Source organism: Hippocampus comes, unplaced genomic scaffold (genome assembly GCF_001891065.2).
Source record: "Hippocampus comes isolate QL1 unplaced genomic scaffold, H_comes_QL1_v1.1 scaffold249, whole genome shotgun sequence".
Lineage (NCBI taxonomy): Eukaryota > Metazoa > Chordata > Actinopteri > Syngnathiformes > Syngnathidae > Hippocampus > Hippocampus comes.
In genome coordinates, this window is record NW_017805035.1 from 776,658 (window position 1) to 791,483 (window position 14,826).

At 42.3% G+C, this 14,826-nt stretch overlaps 3 protein-coding genes across 5 annotated transcripts; 1 reads left to right on the forward strand and 2 right to left on the reverse strand.

Annotated features, from left to right (window-relative positions):
- Nucleotides 1–26: 26 nt before the first annotated feature.
- On the reverse strand, nucleotides 27–3,603 carry scnm1 (sodium channel modifier 1). 3 transcript variants are annotated; one of them, XM_019863812.1, is made up of 8 exons: nucleotides 3,317–3,603; nucleotides 3,073–3,143; nucleotides 2,892–2,980; nucleotides 2,539–2,633; nucleotides 1,919–2,022; nucleotides 1,736–1,833; nucleotides 1,427–1,547; nucleotides 27–1,365 (listed from the first exon to the last, which is right to left on the reverse strand). In XM_019863812.1, the coding sequence occupies exons 1-8, from the start codon at nucleotides 3,365–3,367 to the stop codon at nucleotides 1,239–1,241; spliced, it is 756 nt and encodes a 251-aa protein (XP_019719371.1). In that variant the 5' UTR covers nucleotides 3,368–3,603; the 3' UTR covers nucleotides 27–1,238. The 3 variants fall into 3 exon arrangements, with proteins under 3 accessions (XP_019719371.1, XP_019719370.1, XP_019719372.1); XM_019863811.1 differs by having other exon boundaries at nucleotides 1,736–1,836; XM_019863813.1 differs by having other exon boundaries at nucleotides 1,736–1,836; nucleotides 2,892–2,993; nucleotides 3,317–3,367.
- Nucleotides 3,604–3,624: 21 nt separating this feature from the next.
- Nucleotides 3,625–6,735, forward strand: lysmd1 (LysM, putative peptidoglycan-binding, domain containing 1). Its single transcript, XM_019863815.1, has 3 exons — nucleotides 3,625–4,633; nucleotides 5,491–5,807; nucleotides 6,069–6,735. Exons 1-3 carry the CDS (start codon nucleotides 4,451–4,453, stop codon nucleotides 6,232–6,234), a joined length of 666 nt encoding a protein of 221 aa, XP_019719374.1. The 5' UTR covers nucleotides 3,625–4,450; the 3' UTR covers nucleotides 6,235–6,735.
- A 481-nt stretch (nucleotides 6,736–7,216) lies between these two features.
- On the reverse strand, nucleotides 7,217–13,854 carry tnfaip8l2b (tumor necrosis factor, alpha-induced protein 8-like 2b). Its single transcript, XM_019863883.1, has 3 exons — nucleotides 13,501–13,854; nucleotides 7,959–8,282; nucleotides 7,217–7,863 (listed from the first exon to the last, which is right to left on the reverse strand). Exons 2-3 carry the CDS (start codon nucleotides 8,274–8,276, stop codon nucleotides 7,621–7,623), a joined length of 561 nt encoding a protein of 186 aa, XP_019719442.1. The 5' UTR covers nucleotides 8,277–8,282; nucleotides 13,501–13,854; the 3' UTR covers nucleotides 7,217–7,620.
- Between the last annotated feature and the right edge of the window lie 972 nt (nucleotides 13,855–14,826).

Sequence of the window (14,826 nt, forward strand, 5' to 3'; positions counted from 1 at the left end):
CCCTTTTATTGGCTGTTTTTTTGAAGAACAGAACACACAAAAATGAGGTATGTGTACCCTCAACAAAAGACCAGCTGGGTGATTAAAATTTGGGAGGGGTGAAAAAAAAAAAAAATCTGATTTTTGTTCATAAAATCAAGATTTTATTTGAAAGCCATTTTGCCCATCCCTAATTCCATGATGTCCTCACCTCTGGCATGTGGTCTCCTGACAACCTTCTAAGGTTTCATTTTAATCATGCAAATCTCCTTTAAGTCACTTTTGATCCAAGCACTTCCCACAAGCACCTGAGCTATTTTTATCCTCCCGGGACGCAAAGTGAAACAGATCCGGACGGCCGGGCTTCAGTTACGGCGTTCCACATAGAAGAGGAACTCCTTTGCACCCTCGGCGCTTTATGGGTAGTAACAGCTGCTAACCTCCCAGGATTTCCACAACATGGCTGGCATTTCCTTCTCTTCCTTGCCCGTCATGTTTTTCATCTTTGTTCTCCTTTAAAGTGATGGCCAGCCGAGTTCCATGGCGACCACTATTTGAGCTTTTCAAAGTTTTGCTCTTTAAATTTGTTTCCCTTCTGGGATTGGCTTTATTACTCCTGATACCGATTTGGAAATTTTCACTTAGGGGTGTACTCACATGTGTCATCAGCAGTTTGCACATGAAAACATTCACTGCCATGGACATTTATATTTGTCAATTGGAATTCAACAGTTCACTGCCACCGACGTATATATTCGTCAAGTTTGTTTTTCCAACAGGCAGGCGCTGGAGGAAGAGGTCTGTGAAATTCAGGTTTGTAAACCACTGTAATGACTAACAGATTCCTGTAGATGGCGGTGTTGTACCACTCTGGACTACGATGGCGCAGTTTGACGATTGCCTCTGACAACTGGATGTATTGAATGACTCCTCCTGGATGCACGATGCATTCGGCACATTAGCGGCATTGAGAAGTGTCCAGCACCCCCTCTCCTCCCCGCACCCCCTGACTTAGCTCCCCTGACCCTCGCGTGCTTCTCTAATTTACCGCCACTTTGCTGAGCGCGATGCTAACTGGAGGAATCACGCCCCAAATTAGCACCCGACCAGCTCGTCCACTTCAGGTTTACACTTAAGCTGAGCGGGAATCATGCAGAAACTATGAGGGGTACACTCGGGGCAAGGGAGGCGTCACATTTCATATCGGAGAATCTCAGCTATCCAGGAAGTGTGAGTCTTGAGGTTTGAGAGAGGGAACCTCATGGCTCTTCACAGGTGTCCCCTGAAGGCACGCTTGCGAGCGAAGGAGGCTCGTCCTCGTCGGAATCAAACTCCACGTCGCCGTCTTTAACCCAGCGGCCGCTTGTGTCCTGCAGCCATCCGTCGCTGCGGGTAAGATGACGCGCTTAACGTCCATACGTGTGTGAAAACATGGACAACGGTGTACCTTTTCAGTTTGAGATAATGCTCCAGCTCGCGTCTCCTCTGGGCCGACATGGGCTCAGATGCTGGCGTCGCAGACGGGGGACGCCCTCCTGTGGTGTTTGATGAATGTGACTGGTCACTCCCTGCGTAGAACCAAGTCAAGGCATTTACAAACTGATTTCTGCCGTTTGCCGTATAAACCGCCCGTTGACAGTTTTGCGTTCAGGCGTGTTTGATCGAGGCGCAAAATACAACGCGGAACCGCTTATTTTGAGCCTTCAACAGGGACAGTTTAACTCAAATAAGTCAATATCAATGGAATCAATATCACCTGGCATGCTCGAAACATCAGCTGACTCCGTAGCTCCGCAAGGTGACGCCACAAGATCAAGTGGACTTCGGCTGTTTCCTGGGCCTTTCACAGTTTTTCTGCTTAAAAAAAACAACATTAAAAAAAAAGTTGATTTCTCTTTTGGGCTTTTGTGAGATGGCATGAAACATGAATGCGGCATGCCTAATTCTTTGATGGCAGCTGTTATATGGGGCCGTCCTCAGCAAAGCGTGATGGGTCAGCTTCCTCGTTCGTGCCAATAAAGGAGCTGCTGAACTGGATCCTTCCTTAGAAATACAACAAAAACTCATTTTGATGTGTATGTATGAAATTTGCTTGATAAATAAAGCCGCCTTACATACAAGTAGTTAAAAGCAACTTTGTTTTAAATGGCAGGAACGGAGGTATATGGCGACTGAGCTGAAGAGTGTCACAGCGTGTCATCAACAGAGTAACTCAAAAACCCACAGAGGCCCATAGGAGGGGCCATTAAATTAAAAAAACAACAACAACAACAAAAACTCTTTGCTACAGAAGCAAAACATATTGAAACTGGAAACATTTGAACAATTGCACTTAAAAGTTTAGAGAACATAAAATGAAGTTCACCTGTAAAGGTCAGAATGTGCTTTCGGTTCATTCTGAAAGCCCAATGTCACTAACTTGTGATGATTAATATTCGGCTGTGCACTGTTCTAGCCTCGACTATTGTAACATTTGAATTTCTACTCCAGGCACCACTACTTAAGGTTTATCTTATCTTATTGAAAAGTAAATCGACTTGCGCAGCAAGGGTAACCCACCTGCCGCTGGTCTTCAGCTTCGATTAAATTTTCTTGTTTCCTTTTTGTTATTTCGTGCTTCAGCTGGGCCTTCCTCCCATAGAATGCCTTCAAACCTAAAAAACATCCACAAATGATCTAGTCATCGATTTAAATCTCCCTCCAAAAACATTACATTAACGTATTGTATTTGAAATGTTTAATTGACTCAACTGGGACTGTCAGGCTTATTATTTGCATCCTGAATAAAGATATGGCAGCTCAGCTGTGACTTTAAATTTGTAAATGCAGACCACAAGTCAACATTTTCACACTAATCATAGGGTTTTGTGTTACACTAAGCCAGTTGAAATGCACCAGTATATTTGACTCACCTTCTAGATGCCTTTTCCCTTTCCTGTGGACTGTCAGCATGTCGACTGTGTCGAACACAGGGCGGTAGTTGCACACAAGACAAGTGTATCTAAACAAAACAACTTTATGGTGGTGATTGGGCGATGACATGAGTTGGAATGGCTCCGGACAATCACAGTGTGGTCAGTGTTTACATTTTACCTTCCATTGCTCAGAAGTGTTGCTTCGTCCTCTGGTATAAAGTTTGACAGGAGATCTGCGACGCGACGTTTCTGCAAGCAAACACAACAACAAAAGTGTCTACTGACAACAAATTGTAAGCAATGCAGAGCCTATTTCCGTTTGGAGTTAAATTAGAGCGTTACGTATGCTAACAATTAGCTTACTTTGCGCACTGTAATATGTATCCACTGATCACAACACATGCTATAATATTCAAACTCACCTTGAGGATATTTAGCTGACTCTTGTCGTTACCTTCCCGTTTAAAAGACATGTTTGTATCGCACTACCATATGATGTTGAAACAGTACTTTAGTAACACGTTATTAACTTAGCTAGCGTACTGTGGCGTTCAAAGTAATGGTTCATTTGGCTTTTCAGTTTTTAAAGGTTTTAACTAAAGTGGATAGCTTCAGATTTGAAAAATAAAACAGCTATTCGTTCGATTTTGAGTTTTACGTTTGAAAACCTTACAACTACATTGTAACGCGATAATGGCTTCATTTATCACAACCAATGACGTGCGCCCTTGAAGGCATCATGCGCAAAGCCTCATGGGAGCTGTCACTGAAACTGCAGCCTCGGTCCTTCCGTTGTTGCTGTTTAGCTAATTTAACATCCTGCTTAAAACATGTATCGACTGACAATAACGTAAACCGGACAAAGATATCCTCCTCGGGATATTATGTTGACCCTTATCGTCAGTTTCGCTTTTAAAAAGTGTGTCTCTTACGTACAGTGCCGCTTAGTAGCAGCCACGCTAGCGTGTTTACTTACTGTCTAGCCTACAAGTTATGAGGCGTTCAGAGTAGGGGTAAATATTATGGTTATTATTATTTGAAGCCGTAACGACAAGTGGCTGGTCTTCAAATCAACTGCATTTTCGTAATATTTTTAATCATTGCATTTTATTGTATCGTAACACCGTTACAAAATGATAAGGATACTTTCAATGTCGAGCATTAGTGAATGCATCACCCCAATGCATCATGGGCGCTATCACTTCACAAGGCAGCCATGGCAACATATGGCGGCGAGCAGGAGACGGCGGAAAACTCAACTTTTGTCTTTTTCCACTGGAACTTTTCGCCGTTTTTATCTCTTCTATAATTATTCAGTATTTTACTCTTCTTTGTAATGTTGACCCTACTCGGCATGGATTGACATTATGGATATTACATCGCTCGTTATTTTGGAGCGCCGATTAAGCAACTGATTTTTTTAAAAACACAAAACAAAAACAAGCACCAAAACGAAAAATCGTGTTGGTCATTACGAAACCGCCATGTTTGCGATTCTACGAAATTACGAAAGTTGACCGGAGCCAAGTGATTCCTTCCTTCCTTCCCTCGCCGTCATGTCCGCGGGGAAAGAGCCTGCGGACGCCGGTGGGAGCGGCCTGCTACGAGGCGGCCGGAGCAGCAGGTCCTACGGCAGCCTGGTCCGGTCCAATCTGTCCCCGGTCCGACGAAGACATATCGAACATCCCATCCAGCCCGGCGAAACCCTCCAAGGCCTCGCTCTCAAATACGGAGTCACTGTACGTAGTCTCCAGTACTTTCTGTCTTGTTTACAATGTTGGATTAATCCATTTAAATATTTGTCTTTTACTTTAAAAAAAAGAGACAGTTTTGACAAGGAGTAGGAAGTACAGATACCTGTTTGCAAATATCGGGAGCAAACGTTCAAAGACATCAGAAACTCAAATACAACAGATACTTGAAAATCGACCAGGTACAGTCGCAAAGTACATTTCAGTCATTTCCACCATTACCCACGATCAAACTATTATGACAATATTTGAAGCTGAGTAAATCACAGATTATAATATACAGTGTTTTTATGATATCCCACGTGAAACGACGTAATGATTGCATGGAACAAACCCATAATAAGATGCATGCAAATATCGATGTAACAAAAAAAATAATTACAATAATTCAATACATTTCTCCTATAACAATAGCAAATTAAATCAGAGATGACTATGTGTCCTTACACATTTTTACACTGATTTAAAAAAAAAAAATGTCGGGTTTTTTTTTCGTCATACTATAGTTTTTTTTTTTTTTTTGATATTTTCACATTTGTTGTTTTTAAATCTGATCAATAAAAGCTTACGCAATGTGGATTTTTACCAGGCATTGTAATTTAAACCATTCCCGGAAAAAAAAATTCACCTGTTGCTGAACTTCATCCATACATCCATTTTCTAATTCGCTTCTCGTCATGAGGGTTGCGGGCGTGCTGGAGCAGTGCAAAAAAAAAAAGTTTACTTGCATCTCTGATTAAAGAAGAAAAAAAAGCGAAAATGTGATGCCCAGTGTAATTTATCATAAAAAAAATTGGATGTGCTTTTTATGATCGTGTATTCCAACAGTTGCCGTTACCTTTCAGACGGAGCAAATCAAACGAGTCAACCGTCTGTACACCAACGACTCCATCTTCCTGAAGAGGTCCTTGTCCATCCCCGTGCCGTCGCACTCAGAGGCTCACAACGCTGCAACCGACGCTGACAACGAAGAGGAGGAGGATGGCGATGACAAAGATGCGCGTTTGGGCGACCAGGTTTTCCGGACCGCGAACGGCCCGACGGCGAGCCCCTTTTGCGCCACCAAAGAATTGACGGCGGCGGATTTCTTCAGCCGATTGGACGGCGTTATCAGCGAGTCCAAGCGGGCAGCCGCCAGGAGATGGCAGGATGCGGAGAAGAGGTCAAAATACACTTTTATCGAGCATTTTTCATTCCATCCGTAGGATCAGTTTGTCTGCCGGTCTATCGATCCAACAACAGTTTGAGTCGAACTCACTGTGTCTGTCAGTCTGCAGTATATATTTTGAGTATCTGTCGGTTGGTCTGTCTAGCTGCCTTTCTACACGCGATAACAGTCCAAAATGACCTATTCTAAAGAATGTAGCTGAGACACGAAGTTAACCAAAAGGCCAATGTTTGATTCGTCTGTTTCCTCTGTCAGGCTCGCCGACCTGGAGACGATTTGCTCCAGCAGTTTGAGCGAGCGTCCGCGGTCACCTTCGGGCAGGCGTCAGCGGGCGCCGCCATCCGCCGCCGCGGTGCCGCCCACCACCACCAAGCTGACAATGAAGCTGAGGGAGCGAGAGGATGACTTGTTTGAGCTGTGAAGCGACAACACTAACGTGTGTGACACTGAGCCCCGGGTATGCTTTGAAATACATTTTGAACACTATTTCATCCCGATGTGGTGCTGCATATGGACTGCGTGTGACATGTCACATGAAGGCAAGTCACATGTTGGCGGTCTTGAGACGTGTGTGAAGCGGCCTCACAGGCCCAACTCGCAACAACAGGCAATATTGTTCCCCGCTTATTAACTTATGCACTGAATGAAGCTTATTTCTTACAGGACACTGGGGGTTTGATTTCATGATAATTGGTATAATCGTGTTGAGAGGAAGGTTATGTAGAGTTTATTAAACATTTGATGTTTGAAAAGTGCACCGCGTGCAGTAGTGTGTTTGCTCACCTAAGTGTTTTAGGTTTCATAATAATTTAAAAACTTGATATTATTGAATAAATGTAAATTAGCAAAACGTTATTGACAATGACTGGTTGTTGTAATGGTATCGTTATTTATTACGTGAATACATATTTTTATTTAACAAGTGTGGTCATGCATTTTAATTAATTCATAAAAACATATTTATTTACGCCTGATTTAATCTATTGAGTTGAATTGACTGAAATAATTTCTTAAATCAATACATGCTTGTATGAATTAACTGAAAACATTTTTGGGGGGAACATTTTTTTAAAAAGCGATTACATTATTTTTAGTTCATAAATGTAATTTTTTAAGAAGCACCTATTTTACATATGCATTATTTAAAATAATTAAATTTATTATGCAATTTTTTTAGTCATTTAATAAATATCTTAATACAAATTTGTGTTGATTATTTAATGCGATTAATTAATCATGTTTTAATATATATTTTTAATTTAGTACATTTCATTGAATGTCATTTCAATTACAGTATTGATTTGATTAATTAATATGCAATTCTACATCGATTATTGCACGGGATAAGTAGTGTTGAAAATGGATGAATGGACGGATAATTAAATGCAGAGCCCACACACAGCGTTGACACCACAGTCAGGCCTTATTTTATTCTGATATCGTCATCGTTTTGATAATTGGCTGTTTTATTTTTTCTGATTTCTGGATGCTTCCACAACGTCCTGGCCACCAGAGGGCAGCATTGTATCAGCAGACTCCCTCTTCCTCTTTCCATCAAACATCAGCGTATTCATGATTTTAAAATAGTGTGAACCCCTTTAGTTCGGATTTGACCTGTTGTCATGACAATGCCTCACAACAAAAGAAAGAAAGAAAAAAAAAAATCTATCCCCGGCAGTTTTGTTCCCAAGTAGAGCGTTTGGCGGGGCCTCCCTCCTGAACATTTGCTCTCTTAGCAGCAGGACAGTGTCGAGTGTGGAGTGTCAGTGTGGTCCCAAGGGAATGGGGCTCGGAAGTGGGGGCACCGTCATATTGTCCCGTCCTCCAGCAACTTGTTGAGTCCCTTGCAGATGTGCTCCAGGTTGTTCCGGAAGGGCCCGTCGGGCTGGTAGAGCCGGGTGAGCAGCTGGGGGTCGGCGTAATGGTTGAACACGTGGTTGATGCGCCCGTGGGACTTTGGCGTCAGGTGGCTGTTGACCAGCCGCAGCAGGAGGTCCCTGCATCCCGTCAGGAGCTCCGACATCACTGTCTTGTCGAAGGTGAAGTCCACCTGTTGGAACACCACAGATGATCGTTACTTTTCTCCACGGATTGTCCGATTTGAGATTTAGAATTTCGCTTTAGGACAAGATTGCAAGTGTGTACCTCGTAGAAACTGATAGCGGTCATCGCACCCTGGTGCAGCTTCTTTTTGAAGTCCTGGGCCAAGATCAGCTCCTCGGTGCTGAAGCGGTTGTTGCGAAACAGGAGGCCGATCTTGACGGCGATCTTGATTAGGTCCTTGACCACCTTGTGGGCCTCGGTCTTGTTGCCCGAGTATTCTTTGGAGACGCGGTAGAGCTCGTCCAGAATCTCGCTGGTGGTGTCGTCGATGAACATCTGGACGGAGGTCTTGGTCGCCATGCTGCTCAGGATCTTCTTCTGGACCTTCAAGGCCGTGTCCCTGGAGCTGAAGTGGTCCATGGTTGTCTGGAAATGACATGGCGATTGATTCATTTAGTCCAGTGAATATCAACTGTGTGGATGGGTCGTTTAAAAAAAAAAAAAAAAAATGACTGAGCTCTCGCTTGACGATGGTATAGTCACTAAAATACCGTCTTTTAAATTTATAAAAGTTGTCAAAAAAAGCACGATTGTTGGATTTTTTTAGGAAAAAAAGAAGAAAAATCATTTTTAGCAAAGGAAAAAAAATAGACTACAAAAAATTGAAACCAGATAACCCAAAAAAACAAAACAAAACTTAAGGGGGGGGGTCCTCGGTTTAAGCTCTTGCTGAAGATTCTCAGTTTACTTTTATTTTTGCAGTTGTCATGTTAATTTTCAGTTCCTCAATAAGAAGCTCTGAAAGTAAATTGTCGTTTCGGTTAAAAAAAAAAAAAAAAAAAAGTTTTTTTGAACAACACCTTCTCTTCACAAATGCAACTGTGGGGAAATGCGGATCGCAGTACGACAACAGTTGAGAGCCACACATTCAGCAGTTTAGAATGTGCTTCCCCTCCGGTTGAGCCGCCTACCTGAACATTTTGTCGTCGTTCTTGTTGTGGTTTTTTTTTTTTTTTTGTTTGGTTTTTTTAAACTTGACCTTCTTGTAGAAGTTTGTCACTCGAGACGCCCTTGTACTCCCGTCAGGTTTTAATATGTGACAAACATAATCATCCAAATAGTCATGCTGGCATGAGGACAGGCAACATTCTCGCTGCCGCTTGCCAAGTGAAACACAACAACACAGGAAGTGTGGCACAAACAAAATGTGTGCGCTGCACCTATCTCTGTAACAGTCAACGGATAACATCTTGAGTAGTTTCTAGGACCGCGATTGCCGTTCTGTATTTAGCATCTCTTAAAACAGCTGTCGCCGGCTCCTCTTTGCACTCTGTAAAGCGGCATGTTATCGGTGTTAGCATCAGTAGCTAACAGAACGCCCTAACGTTGACACAAATTCTGCCAAACATCAGAATTGTGTCGCTTCAGGCATGTCGTGTAAATCCAGCTTAAGTGTCACATGCTTAGTGTGAAATAACGTCGGTCTTAATCCATGTTTCCACCAAAGTGGTCTAGTCCAGTTGAAGGTTGAAAAAAATGTAGAGTAGATCTTAAATGTGCTGAGCACATCAACAACTACTTCCGTTGCGTGACATCATAGTCAATTCAACAAAGTAGAGCACGTTGACAAAAAACAAAAATGGGGCACATCTTTCCTGTTTGTTACAAGATGACTTTGTGTTTGTCCATTTTTTTGTCTCCACCAATCAGCAGGCTGCGCTGCCTAGCTCCGCCCCTTGAACGACAGTACTCTTGGTCAAGGTTCCTCATTCGAAAAGTGTTGTCCATGCACCCCTGCAGTGAAGAACGCAAATCTATGATTGTCGACCCCCAAAGGAAAATGTTTACAATCGGCTATCGATGCCACAAGATACAAAGCACTACTTTTGTGTAAATGAAGCTCAGCTCCCTTCAACATAGTCCTCAACTCACTTTAGCATAGTTCCCTGGTAACAAGATGGCACAAAAGCACGCCATTTACCTTCAGGGAGCTCCTCGGCTCACTTCATATTTTCTTGACACCAAAGCACTACTTAATCCAAAATGGAGCCCCTCCACTCACTTTAAAATAGTTCCTTGGCACCAAGATGACGCCAAATACTCCCTTTGCCTAAAAGCTCCTCAACTCAAGTTCAGCATAGTTCCTCGGCACCAAGATGGTGCCAAAGCACTACCTTTGCCTAAATGAAGCTCCTCAACTCACCTTGAAATAATTCCTTGGCACCAAGATGGCGCCAAAGCAATACCTTTGGCAAAATGAAGATCCTCGACTCCCTTCAACATAGTTCCCTGGTACCAAGATGCCACAGGATGGCGGTACAGTGCTACTTTTGTCAACATTTAGCATACTCGCAAAATCACAACATGGAATCGGAATCGAAAGGCCATACTGCAAGAGTTCACTGACATGCCCGAGACTTCTATTGCTCACTTATTTTGATACCCTTCACAACTTCTGGCCATGGAAACCAAATGAATGTGTTTTGGATGAACGTGAAACAAAGTAACGTAAAGCATCACACTGGTGGAGCGACAGTGTCACATTTTTGTTTGCTTGTTTTGTCATACCGACGAGTGAAGCCTAATGGGAAAAACAGCACTAACGTGGCTCTCCCGCGGCTTTTACCCTCCACCGGGATTGTTTAGCACACTTTGTATCCAACACACACATACACCCAGGAGAGGTCATTGGGACTGGATGCGTTTTTTTTTTTCTCCCCGAGGTGTCCCACAGTTTGATGACACAGCATCTGGAATCTCGCCATCTTCCTCAATTTGATTTTGTCGGATCTGACGAGGGAACGCCATTGCAGCGTACATTTATACGGTTTCAGAATGATAATGGCTCCTTGGGAGAAATCGTAACGACGATGTGGCCCGTGACAATAATGAGATAGACACCCCTGATCAAAATCTTAAATGTGGTGGTCTGTGTTTTGATTGGTTCACTATCTTAAAGCATGCAAGAAATCTACCTCCGATATTTGGTGTCATATTTGCACTCAAGCAAAAATGACACGACAAGAAAATTCACATTAACACAAATGAACGAATGCTGTTTAAGAAATTAATAGGATGGGGAAAAAATAAGATGTTGAAGTGTCTGCTGGTTTTGGTGGTCATGAGCTGACTTGAACGAGGACCAGAAGCCCTTGGAGTCTGTATTGCCAAAACGATTTCTATTATCCGAGTAGAACAGTCCCATTTTGATTGAGCGGTCCAACTCCACGACCACAAGCACTGGTTCTCTGCTGGTCCATAACTAGTCGAACCATTGCGAATGTATGAAGCTGTTGTGTGCAAATTATTGCCTGTGCTGGCAAGTTGCGGAGGCGAGTGACATAGCTGAGGCAAGCCCACGCCTGTTTGCTCCACATGTCATCAGCACTACAGTACACACAGCAGATATTCCAAGCACGTCTCCGGAATCCACACCAAAAAATGATCCGCAAGAAATCCCCCAAGAAGAACAATTAGAAAACTCTTCTGGAAAAAAAAAAAATAACACTCCCAAACATTACAAATCTCACCTTCATCAACAAATGAACTCTTGATTCCGCAAATGACCCCGAGAAAGAAGAAACCTCCTTCAAAAAAAAAAAAAAAAAATCATTAGAATCCTTACTCAAAGAAAAACATGACCTCAAAGAACACCTACAATAAAATCCTCAAAAAATCAAGTTCTTTCATCTGGACCACAAAGCATTTACATGATCAAAAGCCCGACTGTTTTGTTGTTGGTGTGATTTTTTTTTTTTAACTTTTGGGTGTAATACCACTAATGACCACTAGCCAGAGACACACTAATTAGTTTTCCATTGTGTATCCTTGACTAAAGAAGACGATTGAAAACAGGAAGTACAGTATGAAAATGATGGAAGGTCAATCCTCTTCAATCCTGCTTTTTAAACCTACAGCAAGTAAAGGCTGTCGGTTCATTTTTTAATGTCCATCTTTGGGCATAATTCGGAATGTATATTGTGATGTTTGTTAGTCTGGAAAAAACAGGATTAGTTTAACGGGAAAGCCATAGCAGTGCACTCGAATATTTTTGTGTTGCCATTGCTCTGTCAATATATCAGACTGTACGTGTTTAAATGTGTGTGTACCAGTTTTGAAGTGTGTTTAAAGACCTTTTTTGAAAAAAAAAAAATAATAAGTGCCGTAAATGCTATAAAAAACGCGTAGGGTGTATTGAAATAAGATATTTCTATATTGCAGAGTTTGGGGGAAGTTATTTATTTAGCCAGACGGAGGGGCCATTTCAAATATACGGTAAATGTTTTTCCATTAAATAAACAAGGTATTTGAAGTCATACAATACAATCAAGTTCATACTTCAGAGTTGCTTCAACTGACATGGTGCATTCAGAAACATTATTATACTTTATTTTAAATTCGGGTGCTCGTTTGGAATTCAAACCCAGTAGAGAATCATCCCACTAGAGCAGGGGTGTCAAACTTATTTTCATCAGGGACTACCTTGCAGTTAAAGCGAAACCCCTCCAAATACTTTTTTTTTTTTTTTTTCTTTAAATCCAACCGATGGCGACCCATGACAGGTGCTGGCCAGAAGTAGAGTAGCGCTGTGTCTGTTTACAGTGAGAGTGTGAGGCAGTGCCACTTGTTTTCCTTTATCGAACAGCATGTGTGCATTTTGATGGGCAGCAAAATGACTTGGGAGCAGATTTATTGTTTTGTTGTCCGACACGCCGTCGTATTCCAATTGACCCTTTGCATGTGGCTCTCATTTTCATGGCTAGATATCTGTGGGGGATAAAATGATATGGAAGGCCAGATTTGGCCCATGGGCCTTCAGTTTGATACCACCAGACCAGTGATTCTCAAAGTGGGGTATGCAGGCTCGCAGGAGTAGAATCACCAAATTAAATGTTCAAACTGTGCATAATTCTGCTAAAACTGCTTTTCTTTTTCTTTTCTTTTTTTTTTTAAATCCAGCACATTACTTTTGTGAAGTACATGTCAGTACCTAACTTTGAAGTACAAACCATTTGTATTCAATGTTTTGGAATGTTTTTTTTTTTTAATTATTATTATTATTTTTTTAGAGAGACAATTATTACTTAACTTTTATGTGCAATGCAGCTTAATGGAATCTTTAACTTTTTTTTCCCTCTGTGTCTAAGCAGTGTTAATGCTGAAGAAGTGCTGTTATAGTTAATGCCTATTTTTTTTTAGGAATGAAACATTTTTACCAAAGTATTTTACTACTTTCCTACGACGATAACTTTGTGTAAAAAGTTAACACACGCTCTTCCCAGACGCAGGTTGACGCACGACCGCTTCCTCAAAGCGACCTGACTCGGAAGCCGTGTCGAAATTGCCAGGCGGACATCGCGCCGTTGCTCAAGTGGTCGTTGCTCAAGCCCGCGGGCCCCTTGGCCACGCCCCTTCGACGGGAAGCGAAACTGACAGCTGACAGTTGGTCTGCACCGTCGTCTCTCAGCATCTCGTACCCAATAAGCTCAGCGGGGTGGGGGAGCGCATAGTCTCGACTTGAGCAACCGCACGTATGAGTCGTGCGCGCGAGCGCAGGCAAGGGGAAGTGGAAAGCGGTCCGTTTGGTTTTTAGCTCATCAGAGTTGTAAGTTTCAACGGGTGGAACGCTGGCGAGTGGCCTTACCTGCGTTAGTTGGCGTCCCACCCCCCTCGTGTCGTGGTTGATCCGGTGGAGGATGGCAACAACAAGGAGACTGGCGTGACCTCAACGCTTCATGTTTGCAAAAGCAGCCGCCGCTGGCTTCTCGGCACTCCGCCTTGCGATACTGACGACTTGTACTTCCTTGAGGAACTGAACGTGCTTCGACACACCCCTCAGTGCTCAAGTGTGTGAGTGTAAAGTGCGTGAGTGTGTGTGTGAATGTGTGTGTGTGTGTCTCTCTCTCTCTCTCTCTCTCTCTCTCACTGGCTGCTCATAGATTGACTTGTAAAAGTTGTAGCGTCCCCGCAATCAAGTCGCCGACTGCTGACGTTGTAAAAGTCTGCTTGTCCTGACAAGTGAAAACACAAAGAATGTAAGCCAGAGATGCAGCAGCCTGAATGGGGAGCGGCTTAGACCTTTGTGTGTGTGTGTGTGTGTGTGTGTGTGTGTGTGTGTGTGTGGGTTCACCTCGCCTGGAATGCGGTTGTCAGTGCTGCGTTCACGTTCTCGCTTTTATTCAATGCAGAAAAGCAAAATGTGGATGTGATGTGTGTCGGGGGGGGTGGGGGGGATACGCTGATTGTTTGCTATCAAATGTTTTCTCAAAGTACGACGCCGCTTTGACTTACGAGTGCCCCACCTTGTGAGTTTTGCCAGTCACAAGCTGTCGCCCTGACGATTATTTATTTATTCATTTATTTATTTGCTTTCACAAGCGTAAATTTGAGTGAATACGACCCTCGCTCGTGTGGAGTAGGGTTATAATAGTTTGGGATTTTTTTCATGATAGTTTAAATTTTTTTTTTTTTTTTTCCAATTCAGTTTTTTTTTTAATTATTTTTTATAGCAGGTTTGTTAATTTAGATTCATTTCTATTTTGTCAAAAATGCGTTCTATCAGGTTAGTCGACCTTAGTTTTAGTATTAGTTTGAGTTTTTTTCATATAAGAGTGTTTGTCAAGAGCAAGATTAAAAAAAAAAAAAGGTCACCCAATCATAATTAACTACAATTCTCAAACAGCTGAACCCCAAAAGCTCATGTATGACATAAATTAACAAAGACGAAAACGAAAGACATTTTCACTATCATGATAATTTGTTTCTTCGGGTTTTATAAACTAAGATGTCGCCTCAATCAGTTTTCACTTTTTCAAAAGCGCTTTCGTTTGAATTTCAGAAATGAAAAAAAAATAGTTTTCCGTTTGATGATAGCCATTTTGTTAATTTTCATGAGCTATAATAACCTTAGTGTGCAGTGAAGAAAAAAAACGGGGTAATAAAAGTGCGTTAATGCCCTCCCATGTGGGCA

Bases quoted from the DNA above. Each gene is read 5' to 3' on its own strand.
- scnm1 (XM_019863811.1), bottom strand. From the start codon at position 3,367: ATGTCTTTTAAACGGGAAGGTAACGACAAGAGTCAGCTAAATATCCTC. The intron at 3,144-3,316 runs GTGAGTTTGAAT...GTTTGCTTGCAG, and splicing joins GTCAGCTAAATATCCTCAAG to AAACGTCGCGTCGCAGATCT. The intron at 2,634-2,891 runs GTGAGTCAAATA...GATGTTTTTTAG, and splicing joins AGGGAAAAGGCATCTAGAAG to GTTTGAAGGCATTCTATGGG.
- lysmd1 (XM_019863815.1), top strand. From the start codon at position 4,451: ATGTCCGCGGGGAAAGAGCCTGCGGACGCCGGTGGGAGCGGCCTGCTA. The intron at 4,634-5,490 runs GTACGTAGTCTC...GTTACCTTTCAG, and splicing joins CTCTCAAATACGGAGTCACT to ACGGAGCAAATCAAACGAGT. The intron at 5,808-6,068 runs GTCAAAATACAC...TTCCTCTGTCAG, and splicing joins TGGCAGGATGCGGAGAAGAG to GCTCGCCGACCTGGAGACGA.
- tnfaip8l2b (XM_019863883.1), bottom strand. From the start codon at position 8,276: ATGGACCACTTCAGCTCCAGGGACACGGCCTTGAAGGTCCAGAAGAAG. The intron at 7,864-7,958 runs GTACACACTTGC...GTGTTCCAACAG, and splicing joins CCGCTATCAGTTTCTACGAG to GTGGACTTCACCTTCGACAA.